Here is a 20,534-nt window from a genome sequence, read left to right on the forward strand (position 1 = left end):
TGTGCGCGGGCGCTGCCCCCTCGGCTGGCGCTTGCCACCCGATGGAGCGCCCGCAGCTATGCCAGTGCGCGCTCAGGGTGGTGGCCAAGCGCCCACCCAGCGTGGCCACGGCCTTGGGCTTCCCGGCGCTCGCGGCGGGGGCGCATGTGCGCGGGAGTCGCCCCCCCTAGGCTGGCGCTCACCGCCCCGACGGGAGCGACGGCGGCTGCACGGGCGCGCGCCCATTTACAGCGTCTGTCGATCCGCTCCCTCGCCGGGGCGGCGTCTGAGTGCCCGCGCCCCCTTTTTTCAGCGTGCGCTCGAGCAGGCCGCCGGTGGCTGCGAGCAGTCAGCAGAGGGCTAGAGGTGCTAGCTAGCCCTTATCTGATCTGGGAAGTGAAGCTGGGTCAGCCGCGGTCAGAATTTTGGATGGGACCCCGCAAGGGAATCAGGCCCCTTGCACTGATCAGGGGCTTGTTCTCTCCCTTTTTCCTGGCTCTGAGGGGTGCCGGCGCTTGTGGCGACGGCGTGCCTGCCCCTCCGCTTCTTTCCCCACTGGCGGTCTTGCAGGCTGGGGCGCCAAGCAGTTTGGTGCTGACTCTTGCCGCCTCCTGTGAGCGTGGGGCGCTCACGGCGGAGGCATGTGCATCCCCCCAAATAAATACATACATTGTTGTTGTTGTTGTTCAGTCGTTCAGTCGTGTCCGACTCTTCGTGACCCCATGGACCATAGCACGCCAGGCCTTCCTGTCCTGCGCTCTCTCCCGGAGCGTGCTCAAGTTCATATTCATTGCATCCGTGATGCTATCTAGCCATCTCATCCTCTGCCGTCCCCTTCTCCTTTTGCCTTCAAACAAACAAACAAAACCACAGCCAAGGCTCCCCGTAGTCCGCCCACCACGGCTCCCGGGTCGCGGGTGCTCTTGGCTGGGGATGCCCACGCTCAGGAGTGGCTCCTGTGGCCGCGGGCCCTTGCTGCACCTCTAGGGCGCTGGGCTTGTGGCAGGCGACAACCGCAGGACTGGGACGTTAGAGACCCGGGTTCTAGTCTCCTTTCCAGGGGTATAGTTTAGGGCTGTGCCCCTGCTTGGCTTGCAGAAGATCCCAGGTCCAGTACCTGGCATCTCCAGGTAGGGCTTGAAACCCCTACCTGAACCCCTGGCAGAGCCAGTGGGGGGGGGCAGTTTCTCCACTCCTCCCCTATAAACTAATAAGGTTAATGGCTAGACACACAGTGTCTTACATGTCAACACATAGAGCCATACATAAAGAGGGTCTATGTTGTTGGCACTCAACTCTCTAGCCGCTGCCAGACACGGAGGGTGCCCCTTCTGTCTGGCGGTAGTAGCGGCACTGCTGCCTATTGCCTGGGGTGCCCAGTGAGTAGCCCACGGGAACCTCCTTCTATGTGCTTTGACCTCTGCCACATTACTTTTAATGAGTGGTAGTTGGTGTGTTGGACTGGGTCTGGGGTCCTGGGCCCTTGCTTCTTCTTGCCAATGTCGTGCCAAGCTTACCTCCCTTTCTACATCATGCCCCCCAAGAAGGGCCAAGGTTGAAAGAACGAGAGGGGTAGGGCCTCACCTCCCCTTCCCAACAGATCGCTGCCAAGGCCTGATTCCGAGTTTGTTGATGAAACGGACCCGGTTCTGGCGTCAATTCTCGCTCGTTTGGAAGCTGCTGAGCATTCTTCAGAGATCCCTTCCCCAGCCAGGCCTAAGAAACCCCTGGTGGTCCGGCCTAAGTGAACGTGACAGCAGACCCAACGTTCACTACTTCTTTCTATTTCAGCTCGTCTCTGGGTTCAGTACACTTGGACACCATGGAGGCCTTCCACCTAGGGGTGGACGAAAGTCACTTACCTGTCCTCAAAGGACGTTCGCGGTGGGGGGGAGGCGCTTCGCTGGTCCCCCCGCGAAGTTCAGGCTGGGGGGGGAGGCTTCCCGCCTCGGCCCGGCTGAAATTCAGGCCGGGGGGGAGGCTTCCCGCCTCGCCCCGGCCGAAATTCAGGCCGGGGAGGAGGCTTCCCGCCTCGCCCGGCCGCGAACGCGAAAGTTAAAAAAAAAAAAAAAACGCCCCCTGATAGGCTATGTGACCATTCACGTAGCCTATCACGGCTAGATCTGCAAAGTCAGCCGTGATAGGCTACGTCAATCGTCACGTAGCCTATCACGGGTGACTTAAAAAAAAAAAAGTGTGTACGGATAATGGCGGCCCCCATAGGGAGCCGCCATTCGCGTTCCTTATTTGGTCGCTGTAGTCTACGTAAATGTTTACGTAGACTACGGCGAAAATAAGGGCAACGCAAATAGCGTTGCCCTTATTTTCGCCGTAGTCTACGTAAACATTTACGTAGACTACAGCGACCAAATAAGGAACGCGAATGGCGGCTCCCTATGGGGGCGGCCATTATCCGTACACACTTTTTTTTTTTTTTTAAAGTCACCCGTGATAGGCTACGTGACGATTGACGTAGCCTATCACGGCTGACTTTGCAGATCTAGCCGTGATAGGCTACGTGAATGGTCACGTAGCCTATAAGGGGGCATTTTTTTTCTTTCTTTGATTGCAATGGCGGCGGCGGCAGCCGGTCGAAAGACCGGCTCCCGCTCCCGCCCCGCTCGAACACCCGCCGAACCGCCGGCTGGACCCGCCGCCGGGAGGGACATTCGGCGAAGGTAAGTCCCGTCCCGGGGGGGGGGTGGGGGGGGTTCGGAGGATTTCTCCCCGAAACTTGTTCGGGGGGCCGAACACGTTGGCGCTCGGCCCCCCGAAGTTTCGAGGAGAAATTCTCCGCCAACCCTACTTCCACCTCGCTTCGCAGGTTCACCATGGCAGCACTCCACCTTCCTGCGACATCTCTGTTAGCAATGATCCAAGCATCCTCCTCCTCCTTGTGGTTTCGCCCAGGCGACGCACCACAGCTGGAGGCGGTTCGCCCTCATAGGGCATCTCCGTCAGGAGCACTGCAAGTGGCATCGTCTCCCTGGCTCCTGGATATGGGTGAGATGACTGCACTTTGCCCCACTTGTCCAGACAGGCGACCTTCAGGGCTGTGGGGTTGCCACCTTAGCTTACCTCCCTGGGGCAGCTGTCCCTCCCAATGTCATCTCCCTATACGACGCCCTTGCCGCCTGCAGCTCCGTCAGTCACACCCCAGTAACCCCAGCCGCTTAACGCAGCATCTTACAGGGTTTTGCTGGATTAATTTGGGATACCTTGCCTGCCCCCGCCCACTCGGGCATCCACTTACCTGCAGTAAGTGGCATATCAGATCCCTATGCTAAGTTGGCGAGTTGTAATGTTACCAGCGCTACTCCTTCTCGTAATGATTTTCACCTGAGGAGGTGTGTGACTGGCTTAGGTTGAGGCCTTTCGCAGGAGGGCTGCCATTGCCCTTCTCGGCGCAGGGACCTGTTGGACCAGGACCTCTTGTTCCAATTTTGACTCCTTCCCGGCCGGGTTCGGCGTCAGTTCTGGCAGTGGCCACATTCACCTGGCTGTCTCCAGCACTGGCCCTAGGACTATGGTGGGTCCGCTGCTTCAGCACCGCTGTTTGTGCTGGGAATACAGCCCCAAGGGCACATGCTCCCAAGACACGTGCAGTTTCCATCGTGGGTGCTCCCTTGTAGTAGTCAGCCCTCATGCACCTCTTGTTCAATGCCCGGGGATGGTAGAGTCCCCCTGGGAAAGGCCGAGGCAGTGGGAAGCTCGGGTTGGCCATGCCTGGTTAGGTTGGCGCCGCTACTCCGGCTTAAGATGCTACCCCAACTGGAGGAACGCATCTTACCTTGGAACACGGTTTTATGCTAGGTTCTAGGACCCCTCCCCCCTTTGTTAGGTCAACATATGCCATCCTTACCTCGTAAGCAAGATTTTCCTCGCCAGGCGTCGACAGGTTCATGAGAGGTTAACAAGGCAAGTAATGGTAGAAGGGTTATGCCACCCCCCTTTTTTCCACACCCGTTATCTAGGGATCTCCCTTTTCGAAATGGTGCCCAGGAAATCCTCTAGGGAGTTTATCCTAATTTGTAACCTCTCTTCCCTGAGTGTCAGTCAGTTAATCACGAGATCCTTGATCTTCTCTGGTCAGTGTGACACACCTCTTCATTGAGGCAGCTGTCTTGGTCTGGGATCCCGGCCACGGGTCCCTGATGGGCATTTGCTACAGGGAGTCCAAAGATGGTGGTCAAGGTTCTGACCTAACGCAAGTATTGCTCCCCTTTCCTGTTACCTCGGTGTTCCTTAGCTCACAAAAGGCTGAGGGCCTGTCTCCCACATCAACATTCAGGGAAGCCAATCCGATACCCTTAGGCGTTATTCTCGCCTCCCTCAGGACAACTTTCAGGCCCTTTAGGCTCAGTTCCAAGCAGTTATACATCTTCCTAGGGTTTTTTCCTTTAAGGGGCCATACAAGATATGGTAGGACATCTTCTTTTCACTGCTAGGGTAGCGGCCCCTGACCGTGCCTTCTCGCGCCGGCTCAGTTTGAGCAGTGCAGGGACTGCGGCTACCACACCATCGAACCAGGGTCACTTCTGCTGTGTGCATGTATCCATAGGCATGGCTTTAACTTAGTAAGGCTTTATGGCACCTCCTTCCGGAAGCGTGAGCCTCTACTCAAAGCCGGACTGCGGATTCACATGGTTCCGCCGCTACCCTAAGGGGTTTCAGATTCTTAGGGCAGGTCCGATCGTGCTATGGGTAACGGCCTGTAGAGTGGAGGCTGCTGCCGCCACTAAGCACATTTTGGATGACCTTACAGCCAAGTAAGTAACACCCCCCCTTTCAGTATGACAACATGAACTCATTATTCATTCTCTGTCCTCCTGAAATTTGAAAGTCATGTCATGTGTCAGTGTGTTCGCGCTCCAGAGTTGGTGTTACAACATCTGGTTCGGGGTCCACCAGGTACCGGGTTAGGCAAACCCAATTGTCAGAAAATTAGGTCAACGTCTTCCGGGCCTTAGCCTCGTGGGTGCTCCTTTCCCAAATCCCATCCTTGCAGTACCATGGGAGTCTGGGATACTGAAGCCAGGCAAGCCATCCTGCATTCCATGGCTCTCCGTACAGGAGCCGCCTGCGACACAGCAGGTAGGGGGTGCTGCGCACTTGACAAAGCTTCAGCGATAGGACTCATGGCCCTTATCTATAGATCATTGGCCGCAATTTTGCACCTCCTTAAGGAACAACAGACTATCTGGGTCCATAAGTCGCAAGCTGGCCATTTAGCCTTCCGGCCCATAACGGTGGGATTCACTGACAGGGCACAGATGTTGCCTGCTTTAGTAAATTAGCCACCCTCTCTCCCCAGATACCCCTTTCGGGCTCCGGGGGTAACAGCCCTCCATTTGAGCTTTACAGTAAAATGTTTCCTTTGGAATTCAGTGTTGGTTTGGGCTCCCAAGGCCGACTTGTCCCGGAGGGCCTTCGATATGCTTCAAGATACAGGTCTGGACCAGTGTAACCCATTTACGTATTTGGTGATCAAACTGATCGGTATGGCAAGGGCACGGCAGTGGCCCATGGCCAAACGCAAGGCAATGAGTTATGTCCAGTCGGCACCTTACGAGTTTTAGGGAATGCCGCGGGTCTGAGGAGGGGCCTACATTTTATCACTTCAACGGCTTACTGTTGACATAAAGGCAATTTGGGCAGATTCTACATTAGCTTTACCCCGCTAGGCCTAGGTAATTTACAGTCAGAACCCACTGTTACATTGAAGCAGTCTCCATGGTAGCCGCTGGAGGTTTCTTTCAGGCATGTTATGGCAGTTAGAAAATGGGGCTTCACAGCATTCCGGCCTGCGTTCACGAGTTGTCCACTTCTTCCTGACACAATTTTCGCCTTGCTTGCCCTAATGTGCTTATTCCTTAGACCAGCAGACTCGTCGTACGCTGGTAGGGGTGCTCTTACATGAGCACGTTATGATGTATGGAGCTGCATGAAGGGCTTGTATGTCATCTTCAGACTTCAGCTTTTGTCACCCCGTCACATTAAGATCCAGTGGCTTCACAGACATGGCATACGGTGGGAGTCCCCTCCTCACTCTGTTCCACCAAAGTTTATCAATATTCCTCCACAGGTCCAGGTGCTGCACATTGAGAGGAATGACTTCGGCTGTAAGCCAGGTGAGGACCTGATCGAACAGGCCTTGGTTGAGATGCAGGTGGTCTGGCATACCTGGCCGGAAGTAGCCTATTGCAGCCCTCACTGCTCCCATGGATCAATGGGAAGGAATGGAATGACGTTGCCAGTGGCAGGGCACGTCTGAAAGTGCACAGAGAAATGGCTTATGGCCTATGCGAACGAGGTGATGGATGCACCACCCACCAGGGAATTCTGTGGACATGGAGGGAGCGTTACAGGACGGACAGTGTCCGCCTGTCTCATGTAGTGTATAACATATTTCTGTCTGATCTGCAAAGGGGCCTGCGGGAAGTTCTTCTGCGCAGGTGGGGGGAGTTTCACAAGCTCTAGGCTTGTGACTCCTGTGGTGGCTAGGACAGGCAAAAACAGGAAAGTAGGGATGGTGTGCATGCAGAGGCCCCCTATGGTGACAGGTGACGCCTGAGGCCCCCCGAACAGGTTGTGCGCCTCGGCGGGGGGATAAGGGTTGCCTGGGAGACCAACCCTACTCACTCACCCAGGTGTTTCGCGGCACTGGGTTGGGGGTGACACCGGAAGGTCTACCTCCCTCAGAAGGGGCAGTCCCGAGGGATGGCGAGATCACCGCCACCCCTCAGGCTGGGTGTGTTTTCGCCCAAGAAGTGCCAGCTAGCCGCTGACACAGTTAGATGCCCGTCCTAGTTACCCCTTTGCAGCTATTTCAATAAATGTGGCCCAATTTTCAACCCAAGCTTGTTGTCTGTGTCTTCTTTAACCCATCTCCGCTCGCAAATACCAGGATATCAGGGTATTGAAAGTGAGAGCATGGAAGCGGGAAATTCCAGTCCGAATTCAAGGCGGGTACTGCGTAGTGTGAAAGACGGGCGGTGAAACCTCATTGGAAGTGAAAAAACCCATAAGTGTAGATCGGCCCTGAGTTTCAATACAGTCAAGTCACATATGCAGTTACCAGTTATCAAATGTAGGGAAATCAAGTAATATATATATGCATGGGTGAGCTAGGAAAGTATTGTGTCCGAGGTGATATGAATATGCTGCTTGCAGCATTTGAGCTGTAGTGGCTCATTTGTACATGCAAGTCATCATTTGATGCTGCATTTGTCAAGAGATGAATACATATGTGTGAATCAGCCCTTTGCAGTGTCATCGTAATTCATTTTTAGTTGTCTGTTTAAGTAGATACAGAGCATAGTTTCAAGCGTTCCACCAAATTAGTTATTGAAGAAGCATGAGTGATTAGGCATCTCCCTGTGGAACATATACACATCCCCATCCCTCTACATTATGTCTGGAATAGGTGACAGAGAAAGTGTGGACCACTCATAGTTCCTTTCTCACTGCTTTGGAAGGTCAGTAGCCACTCAGGCAGTTATCAGCCTGGAGGCTCGGCCACCTTGGCTACTCTGGAGAAGTTCTGAACAGCTCTGGCTTCTTGACGCAGGCCCACTAACAGGGTGCACAACAACACCTGGAAGGTCTTCCTTTCTTGGTGCAATAAACCGAGTAGAGTACTGTGGGAGGATAACCTGTCAGGGGTCTTGGAATTTCTCCAGACAGGTCTGCTAAAGTAGCTCGGTACCAGCACACTCAGCCACCAAGTTGCACCTCTGAATAGTGTCTTGGGCTGCAGGGGGTGGGAATACTTTGCAAGCCATCCCCATGTTGAGGTTTCTGAGAGGAGTAGCACTTTTTAATCCTCCTGTGGTTCATGGATTTCCTATGCTGAATTTAAATTGGGTGCTTAAGGTGTTATGGCTTCTTCCTTTGAATCCCTAGCCACTTGCTCTCTTAAGATCCTTGTTTTGGCCTACTGCAGTCAATCTCCAGGAAGAGGCTTGGCACAACTTGGATAGGGCCCCCAGTTTTTACCTAGATAGGGCAGGAGCCATTAGTCAAGTGGAAGCTATGATTCACATCAGGATAGTTCCTAAGGTAAGAAGGTCTCTTTTTTTGCTGTTTCCAGGTGGCTGTGTTTTATCTTGGTTTATCAATCTCTGAAGCAGTCTCCCCCTTCAGGGAAAATGGTTCACTCCTCAAAGGGGCATCTACTACAGCCACTTGATGGAAGAGATTTGCAAGTTGGCCATCTGCGCTTCCTTGCACACCTTTGCTAAGCATGATAGAATTTATGGTTTCTCATTGGCAGAGGCTGCCTTTGGTAGGTGGGATCTGCAGAGAGTGTATATACAATGATTGGTACACTGTTTATCCCACCCAGGGAACGACTGCTTTGGTGCATCCTGAATCTCTTGGAATACCCTCCAGAAGATACAGGAGAAAGGGAAGTTTTTGTTTTCTGTATCTTTTGTATCTTCTAGAGGACATTTCACCCACCCTGGTAAGTCAGTGTACCTACGTTTCCTCCAAAAATGATGCTTCCATCTCCACTTTGCATGTGGGGGATGGTAAATAAGGTCTTTGGAGTCAGTTTTTTCCTGTCGATTTTGTGTAATGCATTCTCATTTTCATAAGATTATAGTTGGTGTCTTTGTGCTTGTTTTTGGTTTTCTTTGTCCTGTTACGTTATTTTCCTAGTTTGGAGTTCTAGGTTGATGGGCTGTTGGCTCTTTCAGTCCCGTATGGGAAGGAAGGGTAGTTCCTCCTGCTGGATCCTGCCTGTCAGCCAGTGGGAGGGGCTAACTTGAATCTCTTGGAATGCCCTCCAGAAGATACAGAAAGCAGGAAGCCACAGTAAAAATAAAAATAAAAATCCTTTTCTCTTTTTAGCCAGGGCCCAAGCATCATTTTGGGGGGTCCAGTACAAAATTGCAACATGGGTATCCTCCCACACACATACCATGATCCCATCCCATACGTACAATCTCATGATTTGTATTTAAAGCCAGGCATGGAAGTATGGTGTATGCGAGTATGTGTTCACTGTACCCTAGATGTTTATTCACATGTATTTGGAGCCTGTAAATCCTACCAGCAGCACTAGTTCCCACTACCCTTGGGTTGGCCTCAATTTTTCCACTCATAGTAATGGAGATGCAGCCTGGGCTGCACCACTGGCTCTCTAGATCCCAGTAAAGTGTGCCCTCTCTTATCCTAATGCTTGGGCCTTGTCTTCAGCTTCCCCTGCCAAACAGGAAGTCAGGTTTAAACATGTCTGAGAGTTTCTTATGGAGTTCTGTTGAATGCAGAATTGCTTAAAGAACTCCAGTACCTGCAAGAACCTGGCACACATGCATATCTAAGTTGCAGCTGCTGTGGTTAGAATAGCCTTCCCCAACCTGGTGCCCTCCACATGGGAACTACAGTTCCCATCAGCCCCATCCAGCATGGCCAATGGTTAGGAATAGTAGGAGTTGCGGTCAAATTATGTGGAGAGCACCAGATTGAGGAAGGATAGTTTAGAGGAGCTAGGGATGCAATCCTATCCTTATTTACCTGGAAGTAAGCCAAATTGAACACGGGGCCTTTTTCTAAGTAAGCATGCTTAGGATTGCAGTGCACAATTGGCTCACCTCGAAATATTTAATCTGTTGATTGCCTTGATAAATAATAATTTCCCCCTTTCCACTCCAAATAAAGTTGTCATTTTTAGGGAAACTATCCTCTAGACGCAGGAGATAGCCCCAAGTAAAATGAAACACTTTTGCATAACTTTTTTCTGAGCACTTAGAGCAAAGGCCATTTTGCACAGTATGTAGAGGCAAACCTGGGATTTTCCACGAAGAATGCACTCAACAGGCAGTTGTAGTCAATCCCAGCTCTTTAGTGAGCATGGTTACTATTTTATGCAGAGGCTATTCAATTCACATGTTTGCAAACATATTCTATGTTTTACATTTTACATTTTTAGTTATACGCTAAAATATGTGCATAGCTAAAAAAATATTGTGTACAGTTAAAAGTTTAACGTGAAATATGGCACCAAGGGTTCTTTCTTCATCCAAACTGAGGATTAAGAGGTCAGTGACAATGCAGATATAGCTTCTTTTATTAACAGTAATTTCATATTCTGGAGTGGGATGGAAATAATTTTGCAGGATACTTATTTATTTATTTACAAAATTCATATACCATTCTATGTCCAGCAGGATACGTGAGTGGAACAATAAAAGAAGTAAACAGAATCAAAGTACAACATTAAATTATGTTGTTTTTTCCTATTGTAAATTCAACTGTGGTATCTGTCCTACAAAAGATGTTCTAAAATCTTTTAGGGTGCAATCTGTTTAGACAGTGGCTGGAGAATACTGGGAGTTGTAGAGAGTTTTTTCTGTCTAAAGGATTGCACACTAAAAGTTTGTTCTTTAGACTGAATCTCATTGCTCTTCCAGGTGTAAATTAATTGAGTAGGGGAGTATAGAAGGGGAATGAATAGTTAATGAAATTTTAGTACCTGATGAACCAACAACACCCCTTAGGGCTTAAGAGTTTGCATGAATGGCCTTGTCACAGAAAGCTTTGAATACAGAAGTTACATTTTAGTTGCCCAAAGGCAAAAGGAGACAGAAATTGGACATGCAGACTTGCCAAATCTGATTACTTGCTTGTGAGGCTTTTTTAAAGAGAATCCTGATTTCAATACAATCTGAGATATTCTTCTGTCTGAATAGTTCTCTTGATCAGCTTAAGGAAAATAAAACCTTCCACTCTATGAATACTCCTGATAATAATCTTATTATAAAAGCAATGGGAATTAGACTGACTGACACATAATGGATAAGAAAAGAATGGCCAGGAAGAAGAAATCCATGGAGAGACAAACATTAAATGTGATCATTAACGTTATAACAAAACAGTAATGCATTAGACAGATGTAAAGTAAAATGAGCTATGCTTTGAGTCACTAGAGAAAATGCTTGCGATTTCCATTTCCCACTGTAATCCCTTCTCCTGGATTTTCTCTGTTACAATATAATAAAATGTTATCTGGTCTAACTTTGGCAAACCCTTCCCTGAAACATATACAGAACTAGGATATAATTCAGTTGCCTGTTTAAGAGCTGACTTAGAAATTATTTACCCCATGTGAGAGCCACAGGAAAACCCTTAATGCTGACATTGTACATGGGGAGTGTAACGTTTAAAAGCACTTTGCATGTAGCATATGCCTTCCGATGCTGGAAGACCCTGGTGACAGCAACTTTAGTATGCAAACCCTGCATATGCTGAGCACATGACACTTGTCCCTTTAAGACTCTCTACCTGCCCCCTACCCCCATGATTATGATCTCCATTCCAAGATTTCCATCATGTTATGTATCATCCCAAATACACAGGATGGAGTTTCCCCTAGGTGGGTCCCATCTACAAGGAATAGAGAGGAGATTGCTCCGTTTCACACCTCTTTTTGATAGGCTACTATGGGTTGATCACCCATTTAACATGGGCCTTCTACCAATTTGTTTCCGGGCAAAATATAAAGTGTTTGTTCTTACCTTTAAGGCCTTGCATGGTCAAGGTCCAATGTACCTCAGGGAGCGCCTCCTCCCCTAACTTCCAGTCCACCACTAAAGTCTTCTGAGGGTTATCTGCTGCAGCTGCCTAATGTGAGACTGGCAGTCACATGTGAGAGGACCTTTTCTTTTGCTGCCCCACCGCTGTGGAATGACCTTCCTGTTGAAATGCGCCTACTGTCCTCTTTGAATGTTTTAAAGCCGGGAATTAAAGACTCTAGTATTCCGGCAGACCTTCCCTTTTTAGAATCCTTATTTCTTTTTGCTGATTGTTATATACTATTTCTAGGCTGTATTGTGGTTTTTGTTTTTTGTGTGTATAATTTTGTTTTTAACCCTGTTTGCTGCCTAGACTGTTTTGTATATAGGCAGGTTATAAATTGAATATGTGGTTTTAATGTTCTATATATTTTAAATTGTTTTATTGTGTGTTGTTTGGTTTTAATTTTTGTGAACTGCCCAGAGAGCTTCGGCTATTGGGCGGTATAGAAATAAATAAATAAATAAATAAATAAATAATACATGATGATTGCGATGCCTTAAGTGTAGCATCCCAAACTCCTCCCTCAAAGATAGCTACACTTACCTGGTAGGTTAATCCTTACCTCCATGTCAACCCTACCCCCTTGAGTACAGAGATTAAGATGGAACTGTTTTGCCTATGATCTTGTCTGTCAAATATTGTGAGGAGACCCATGCATCTTCAAGTAAGAATACTGATCCTATGAAAGTCAGTCTAGAATAGGGTTATTTAGAACTGCTTAATTTTTATGCTACTCTCTTTATTTCTCCTTTCACCTCATCTTAAGCTTTAATAAACCTTTAATTGGGAACTTGAACTGGATATTTTGCATAGCCAATGAATCAATCCCACCTATGTGCCAGACCATTTGTCCATCCTACATGCTTGGGAAGGAGAGGTAAAGGAAAACATAGATTGGTCTCTGCCTGGATATAGCCAGGTGAGAATTTGCTAAGAGTTGCTTCCCTCCTCTCAGGTAATTGACCTTCAATTCTGGGTTCTTTATTTGCCCAAACCTAGGATGAATGAAAGTGAATGGTGGCAGCTACTTGTGAGTAAGTCAAGGGAGGTGAGTTCTAGCCTGCCCTGCATTGCAGGGCAGGGTGAGTGGCATTCTTCACAGCTGAGTACTATGCGTACAGTAAAGAGCTTTTAAACATTGTGTTCCTTGCATGCAGCCTTAGCATGAGCAAGTGTTTTCCTTGGTATGCACATGGAATATTTTTTTCTGTAACTTGAGACACTGAAGCATAATCTTTCAGTAAAGTTTCAGGTTTTGATAAAACAAATGTACTAAGCGACTTGGATGTGTGTTTGTTTCAGGGGGCTGCCTGTGACAGAAATGGTTCCAGACTATAAGCAGCCACATCATGAGAAATGGCTGAATCTACACTCTGACTGGGAGAGCAAAAACACATCCACATTACAGGGCCTTTTAGTGACAGGGTAAGAAATTGCTCCCCTTCTACTGTTGCTCTGTGTAAGTAGACTAACTTGTAGTCTACCAATCCTGATGCAGTGTGGGAGATCTCTTTGTGAAAGTAGCTTTCTCACATAGACCACCTTGCTGGATCAAGAACCTTGGGAAGGATGGATGCAAGTACATACCCACATTGCAATATCCATTCAGATACGAGGCATCTAATGTGATCTACGTTTTGCACTATGAAGTGTCAATCTTGGTGTGCACTTCCATTTGCATTGCAGTGAAAATGGGAATGTGCATCCCCAACCATTGTCTAAGGTGTAATTTCATGTACAATCATACCCGGAAACAGTGCTTCCAGACGAGGCTTTTATTTTGCCATCGGTTGCCGAATTTCACAGAATTTTCCAGGGGATCTTGATGTCATCTTAGTCTTATAACTCTCCAGTATTTGCCCATAGGTTCTTCCATCTTTTTTCTGCAGAAAATCCGTTAAAAAATAAAATACAGAATAGTTGCACAATGCCTTCTGGTTGTTAGTGCTAATACCCCTCTGTCTGGAAGCACGCTAAGATACAAATATAAAATGTTTTCCATGTATGTAAGCTTTGTGGTTTTGCAATGGCCTATGACTAAAAGCAATGAATTTTAGTGATGAATTCATCTAAAAGATTAATTTTAGCATCATCTTACATAGATGATGCTATGTAAGCTATGTAAGCATTACTAATATATGATGATGCTATGTAAGCTATGTAAGCATTACTAAAAGTTATCAGATCAGTATGTTTACAAGTTTGTTCTGATTCTGTGGTGTCACTAGTGAATCTCAATTTTGAGCTGTCCATATCTTTAGGACACTTCCAGAAGGACTTTTTTTCAGGAACTCAGTTACCACAACTGTTCTTTGGAAGTACCAAAGTGGCAAGCACCCATATCCTCCATTTGTTCTCATCTTGAAAGGAACCGTAGTGGGCTACCATAGGTTGCAGGATCATGCTCTGTGGTGTGATGTTGGTGTAGAGAAATATTGTGCTGCATCATAACTATTTTGTCTGTGTCCATGGAAGGGGTGGTGTTATATCACCACAGCTTGTAATTTGGTGCTAAAAAGCTGACAAAAGTGAAAAATATGCCTGTGTAGACTTGTCTGAAGACTTGCCATCATAGCACTGAAATACTGTTTTTGAAAAATTAAAAATATGCCTCTCACTTTAAATAGTCATAGGACTTGGGAGTGGAGCGGGGGGAGCCAGCCCTGCTGTTTTGAAGCTGTGCAGCTAGGAAGGAACACAGCTGAGAAATGGTGGTTGCCTGTTGATTTGAAGCTGCTCAGCTAAGAAAGGGTGATTGCCAGGGCAGTTAATATACATCAAAGACAACGTGCCAGTCGCTCTCCCTCCTTCCTGGCTCTGCGCTCTCTGCTTTCAGCGCTCTTGCACTCCTGCTCTCCTGCTCATTCTGCTCAGTCTCCAGGCGGCAGCAGCCTGCTTGCCTGCCTGCCACATAAATGTGTGTGTGAATCTGGGGTACGTGAGGTTTGTCATAAATGTCTGCTCATAAGCAAGTGCTCCACTGCACTTTGTTGAACACATGAGGGAGGGGGAGCAAGCCTCCGCTCACTGGCTGCCCCGCATCTGCGCATTTGCTGATGTACATTTCTATTTGTGGTGGGACCCCACCCCAACTACTGCAGCTTCAGTTCCCGTAGACACCGCAAAAGCGGAGGAATGCAGCACTGTGTCTACTGTGGAAAGAGCTAATTCGAAACGTTTCCATTTAGATTGGCCCCCAGTTCACATGTCATAACCCATACTAAACAAAAGCCACATATATACTGATGCAATTGTTCCTTTAAAAAGCTATTATTTCTTCATCCAGATTGCCATGCAGAAGCAGGAGTATGGTTTCTCTTCTCTGCACCAAAGAAGGTAAGATGCAGAACATCTAACCATGAAGGAGGAAATTAGGTAGATGCTTTCAAATCACTAATAAGCCCCACTCATGTCTAAGAATGCATGTGCTGACTTGAGAGTCTAGATAATTCTTTGTAAGAGAGGGTGCAGGAGGATGCTGTTGTGCTGCTTGTGGGTTTCCCATCAGCATCTAGTTCTGTGTGAACTGTGTGAATGCTGGACTAGATGGATCCTTGGTATGATCCAGTATGGCTCTTCTTATGTTCTTAACGTAGGTGGATCCTTGCTAGATCAGGCCAAAGGTCCATTTAGGACATAATCATGCTTCCCACAGTGGAAAACAGATGCCTCAAAGGAGCCCACAAGCAGGGTTTAAAGGCAGCCTTCTTAAAGTAGCCTTCTCTTGCTGTTGCTTTCTCACAGCTTCTATGTAACAGCTTATTGCCCGTGAACCTGAAGGTTCCATCTAACCAGCTATTGACAAGTGAGACCTGTAAAAAAATGTTGCAGTGTGGAATTCACCCGTTCTTCCACCCTGCCTCCTTCTAGGGTGCTCCATTCCATCTTGCATCCTCCTGTTTTCCATTTTTTCCCTTCCATGGTCCACTGAGCATGCACAGTTGTCATTTGGTTGATTTTGCCCTCTTGGTTTTGTTTTTGTTTTGGTTGTTTTTTTGTCAAAAGATTTGTTGTACTTCTGCAAACCTGAAGCTTCCCTTGGGTGTGGAAAAAGTGGATAGATGGACATTTTGCTCCCTCTCCTATAATATTAGGACTCAGGGTTATTCAATTAAACTGATTGGCAGTAGATTCAGACAGTTCTCTCTCCCCCCTCTCCCTCACACATTTGTTCTCCCCCCTCCCCGCCACATTCCTGTTCTCTTTCCCTCACCCCCTCCACATGCTCATATCCTCTCTCTCCTTCACCACCCCACGATCTATTCCATTTTAAAAAGCCAAATGGTCATGGCACAGGGTGATTTTCATGGGGTTGCAATTAGGGATGTACAGATTGTGTAAAATCTGTCTGTATTTCATGGACTGTCAGGTACCTTTCGTTCTGTCATCCCCCCATTGATGGAATCAGATTTTTTTGTTTCCAAATTTGAGCAAATTCACATTTGTGCAATGTGAAAATGTGCAAATTCCCCCAAATGGGAGAAATGTGCATTTGGGGCCAGTTTTTTTTTTATTGTGCCTATTGTTCTACAATGACATTTGCATAAAACTTGGGCAAGTTAGAAAATTGGTTCACAAGTCCACAGAATACACCCAACAGGGGAAAAGCCGGTCTGCTGAGGAATCTGTGGGTTGGATTCATGAAAATCATTTGGTTCCAGTGCAGATTATTCTGACATCCCTAGCTGCAATGCATAGGAAATGAATGGATACTCCTAGATGGACATTTGGCACTTGGCAGTTTGTGGGGCAATGGGAAGGGTGGGCTTGGACACCCAGCAAAGGATAGGGCATAGTTGGATTTTCTAGTGGGCCCTCCTGATGCCCTGGGGCCTCAGCAAATGCCCCACAGTCCTTCCAAGTAATGCTGGGTCTGACCTTTGATCTACTCCAGCAGGGTGGTTCTTATGTTCTAATTCATAAATTTAGCTTAGTATCACATCTTCAGTAACTCTACTTCCTTCTTAAAGATACTCTTGAAGTAATTTTGGAGCTTGTACCTAGCTTTCAGGAAAAGGCAGGCACACTGAATACTGTGGTACTTATTATCATAACATGTTCCTTAATAGACTGCGGGCGTCGCCCTGCAGCTCGCATGAGCAAGAGGATCCTTGGTGGTAGGACCAGTCGCCCAGGACGGTGGCCATGGCAGTGCTCCCTGCAGAGCGAGCCCAGTGGGCATATATGTGGCTGTGTTCTTATAGCAAAGAAATGGGTCTTGACAGTGGCACACTGCTTTGAAGGGTGAGTAGTGCACAGAACACTTTACTGATTGGGTAGCAATGACAGTTCAAGAAAGGGTTCCTAAACTGTGATGTTCCACAGCCTTCAGCTGGTCCAAGAATTAAGCCCTGTGGCTGGAAGACATGCACTTGTTATGGGGATTGTGCTGAATAATGTGGTGACTAATGCCTGCTTTGACATTTCAAAGCAGTTTCCACATGGAGTTTAGACACAGAGTTAAGAATGTCCATGATCTCCATCAGGAGCTGTAGTAACCTCCTAGAATCTTGCAGCTGATTATGTGAATGTTGGTTATGTGACTCTTATTTATTATATTAGTTAGCCACATGTATTATTTGCATAGAAAGGCAGAATATATGTTTGAATAAATAAATAAAATACAAGGCCTGGCATTCAGGGCCCCACTTTTTGCACAATGTATACTTACCCTTGCGTGAGAGGCACTGTGACCAGGTACTGAGAGAGAAAGGACTGGTTAGCTGTTTTCTGGCCTGGGAAAGACTCTGTAATTTTTTTTAATGCAAACCTCTGGAATAAGAGCATTAGGGATTCCCTGCTCATTCCTGGATTGAATGATTGATTGATTGATTATTTATTTATTTAAATCACTTTTTATCCCACTTCACAGTTGAAAAGGCTCCCGGAGCAGCTTACATATCAACAACAAAAACAAGACCATTCTTGTCCTCCAGTGTATGATAATAAAACACACAACAAAAAAGGTTGGGGAAGGAGGAGGAAAAAAAGCAAATTCTGGCACCAGTTCTTAAAGTTACAGTTCTTATAATAATCAGATGAGATGGAAACAGTTCAAGTAGCTTGATAGAAAGGCCGCCACTAGGTGACAGTTGAGGCAGAACCAAAGGCAACTGATCCCTCAGCAGAGCCAGTGGAATAGGCCTGATTCACTTCTTTCCTTCGGCTGTAGCCTGATTAGAAATCAGCACAGTTCGTTTGTTCTCACACATAAAAACATCACATGCCTCCTATATAATTTATAATGAACCACTTTTATAGATCAGTTTGAAATGCAGTACTCAGAATGCGGCGCCTGGATTTTTTAAACGCATGGTTAATTTGCTATTATTAGATAACACTTCTACATTATGACTTTTTATTGGCCCTTTGATATGCATTTTAAATTTTAAAAAAGTATTTCCTTGTTTTGTTCTCAGAGGAATGAAAACCACAACACAGTACAGATGAAGCTATTCATGAGAACAGAAATATCTTTATGCTTTAAATTGCTAGCCTTTGCATGTCACATTATCAGTCAATAATAGCTTTCGTGTTGCAATCAAACAATTTAAAGGCATTTAAAACACCAGTTCTACTTAGTGTTGGACAAGTGATCCATTCATGTGTTTGTCTCAGTAATGCCTGTATCTCAAATTATAGCAGAGCTCCTTGGAGGAAGGGTAGGATACAAATGTCACAGCTAAATGAGTGGATATTATATGATATTATATTTGGATATTGTTATCTCATTAGAATATTTGAACATATTATATTACATCCATATTAGATAAGATTAAAAAAGTTAGTTGTTCTTAAGTCCCATTGTCATCAATGGGATTTAAATTAGTTGTGACTAACTTTTTACATTGATTTCAATGGGACCTAAATGTGGCTAACTTAGCCTGGATCCCACCCATTATTCTGTTCAGAACATATTACTTGATATGTTCATCAACAGCAGTGTTCATCATTTTTACATAAGATAGGAAGTGAAGTAGTTGTCATTTTCATTCACTTAGGGAACAATCCTATGGCCGCTAGTCAGAGGCTAGGCTGCCATAGGATAGGTCGGTTCCCAGGCGGGAACCGACATTGGAGCATGCACTCTGAGGTCGGTTCCCAGGAGGCAGTACGGAATGGCCCCACGCTCATAAGAGCAGTGCGGAGTGGCGTAGAAGGGGAGTTCTTGGGGGCGGGTGGAAATGCTGGTATGACGCATCCTATGTGCTGTCCGGCCACCGCCGCCACCCCCGCTCTTACTTCCCGTGGTTAGATAGCCGAAATCAGCTGTCTAGCTGTGAATGCAGGGCAGGAGAAGTGCAGAGCAGATGGTCCCCTCTGTGCTGCTCCTGCCCTGCATTGGATAGGCAGTCGCCTCTGATTCCAGAGGTGGCCACCTATCCCTATAGGATTGCTCCCGTAATTATCTAATTGAAGCTAGTTCATTTTTGCTTTTGGAAGAGCCCTGTTTCCATCTTTCTACTTATGGGTTTGGTATTTTTATAGCATTTTTATAGCACTGTCATTTTTACAGTGACAGCTGTAAGTTTCTCCTTGTAAAGAACTAAATTCAGAGCTGCCTATCTTATTTATTTCCTTTTTACAAGGAGAGAAAACCCTGCTGTATGGAAGGTAGTATTTGGCATCAACAACTTGGATCATCCTTCAGTCTTCATGCAGACCCGCGTGGTGAAAACAATTATACTGCACCCTCGCTATAACCGTGCTGTAGTGGACTATGATATAAGCATTGTGGAACTCAATGAAGACATCAATGAGACAAGCTACGTAAGGCCAGTTTGCCTACCCAGCAGGGAGCATCTAGTTGAGCCAAATACCTATTGCTATATCACTGGCTGGGGACACATGGGCAACAAAAGTAAGATAAATGTTTTCCATATTCTCATACTAATTTATTTACCTTTTGCCAACCTTGGTCAGTTATCTGGCTCTAGTGGGAATCCACTATTGCAAAGCATAATGAAACAACTTTTCTTGAGCATGACATCTCAGAACGTGTAAAGTAACCCCAGCCAAAGCACAGGATCCCTTCTTTGGATCCAGATCATGGTATGCATTTACATATTTGCAGTCACCTTTCGCTATAGTCATGAATAGCTATTCGTTACAAGGACTTGCGAATAGCTATTCATGACTATAGCGAAAGGTGACTGCAGATATGTAAATACATACCATGATCAGGATCCAAAGGACTATTCGTTACAGGGACTTGCCCCCTTCATGGCTCACTGCCTTGTTGTGGCGAAGGGGCTTGCGTAACTCAGTGAAGCCATAGCTATGCCATGCAGGGCCACCCAAGATGGACAGGTCATGGCAGAGAGTTCTGACAAAATGTGGTCCACTGGAGAAGGAAATGGCAACCCACTCCAGTATTCTTGCCAAGAAAACCCCATGGAATGTATCACAAGGCTAAAAGATATGTCACTGGAAGATGAGCCCCTCAGGTTGGAAGGTGTCCAATATACTACTGGGAAAGAGCAGAGGGTATTTTCAAGTAGCACCAGAAAGAGTGAAGCGGCTGGGCCAAAGCCGAAAGGACACTCAGCTGTGGATGTGTCTGGTGGTGAAAAGAAAATCCGATGCTGTAAAGAACAATATTGTTTAGGAACCTGGAATGTCAGATCAATGAATCAAGGTAAGCTGGAGGTGGTCAAACATGAGATGGCAAGATTGAACATCGACATCTTGGGAATCAGCGAACTAAAATGGACAAGCATGGGCGAATTTAATTCAGGTGACCATCATATCTACTACTGTGGGCAAGAATCCCTTAGAAGAAATGGAGTAGCACTCATAGTCAACAAAAGGGTGGGAAAAGCAGTACTGGGGTACAATCTCAAAAACGATAGAATGATCTCAGTACGAATCCAAGGCAAACCATTCAACATCACAGTAATTCAAGTCTATGCCCCAACCACTGATGCCGAAGAAGCTGAGGTTGATCGGTTCTATGAAGACCTACAACACCG

General features: G+C 46.7%; 1 protein-coding gene across 1 annotated transcript in view; it reads left to right on the forward strand.

The window, feature by feature from the left end:
• CORIN (corin, serine peptidase) overlaps positions 1-20,534 on the forward strand; it is a 199,950-nt gene that overhangs the window by 171,202 nt on the left and 8,214 nt on the right. The window contains exons 19-22 of the mRNA XM_084860315.1: positions 12,865-12,987; positions 14,849-14,898; positions 16,632-16,806; positions 19,152-19,423. Coding sequence (XP_084716441.1) covers positions 12,865-12,987; positions 14,849-14,898; positions 16,632-16,806; positions 19,152-19,423 — 620 coding nt within the window. The remainder of the gene's footprint in view (positions 1-12,864; positions 12,988-14,848; positions 14,899-16,631; positions 16,807-19,151; positions 19,424-20,534) is intronic.

This window comes from Heloderma suspectum, chromosome 5 (assembly GCF_057233095.1).
Source record: "Heloderma suspectum isolate Gila_16-S chromosome 5, 16-S_ref, whole genome shotgun sequence".
NCBI lineage: Eukaryota > Metazoa > Chordata > Lepidosauria > Squamata > Helodermatidae > Heloderma > Heloderma suspectum.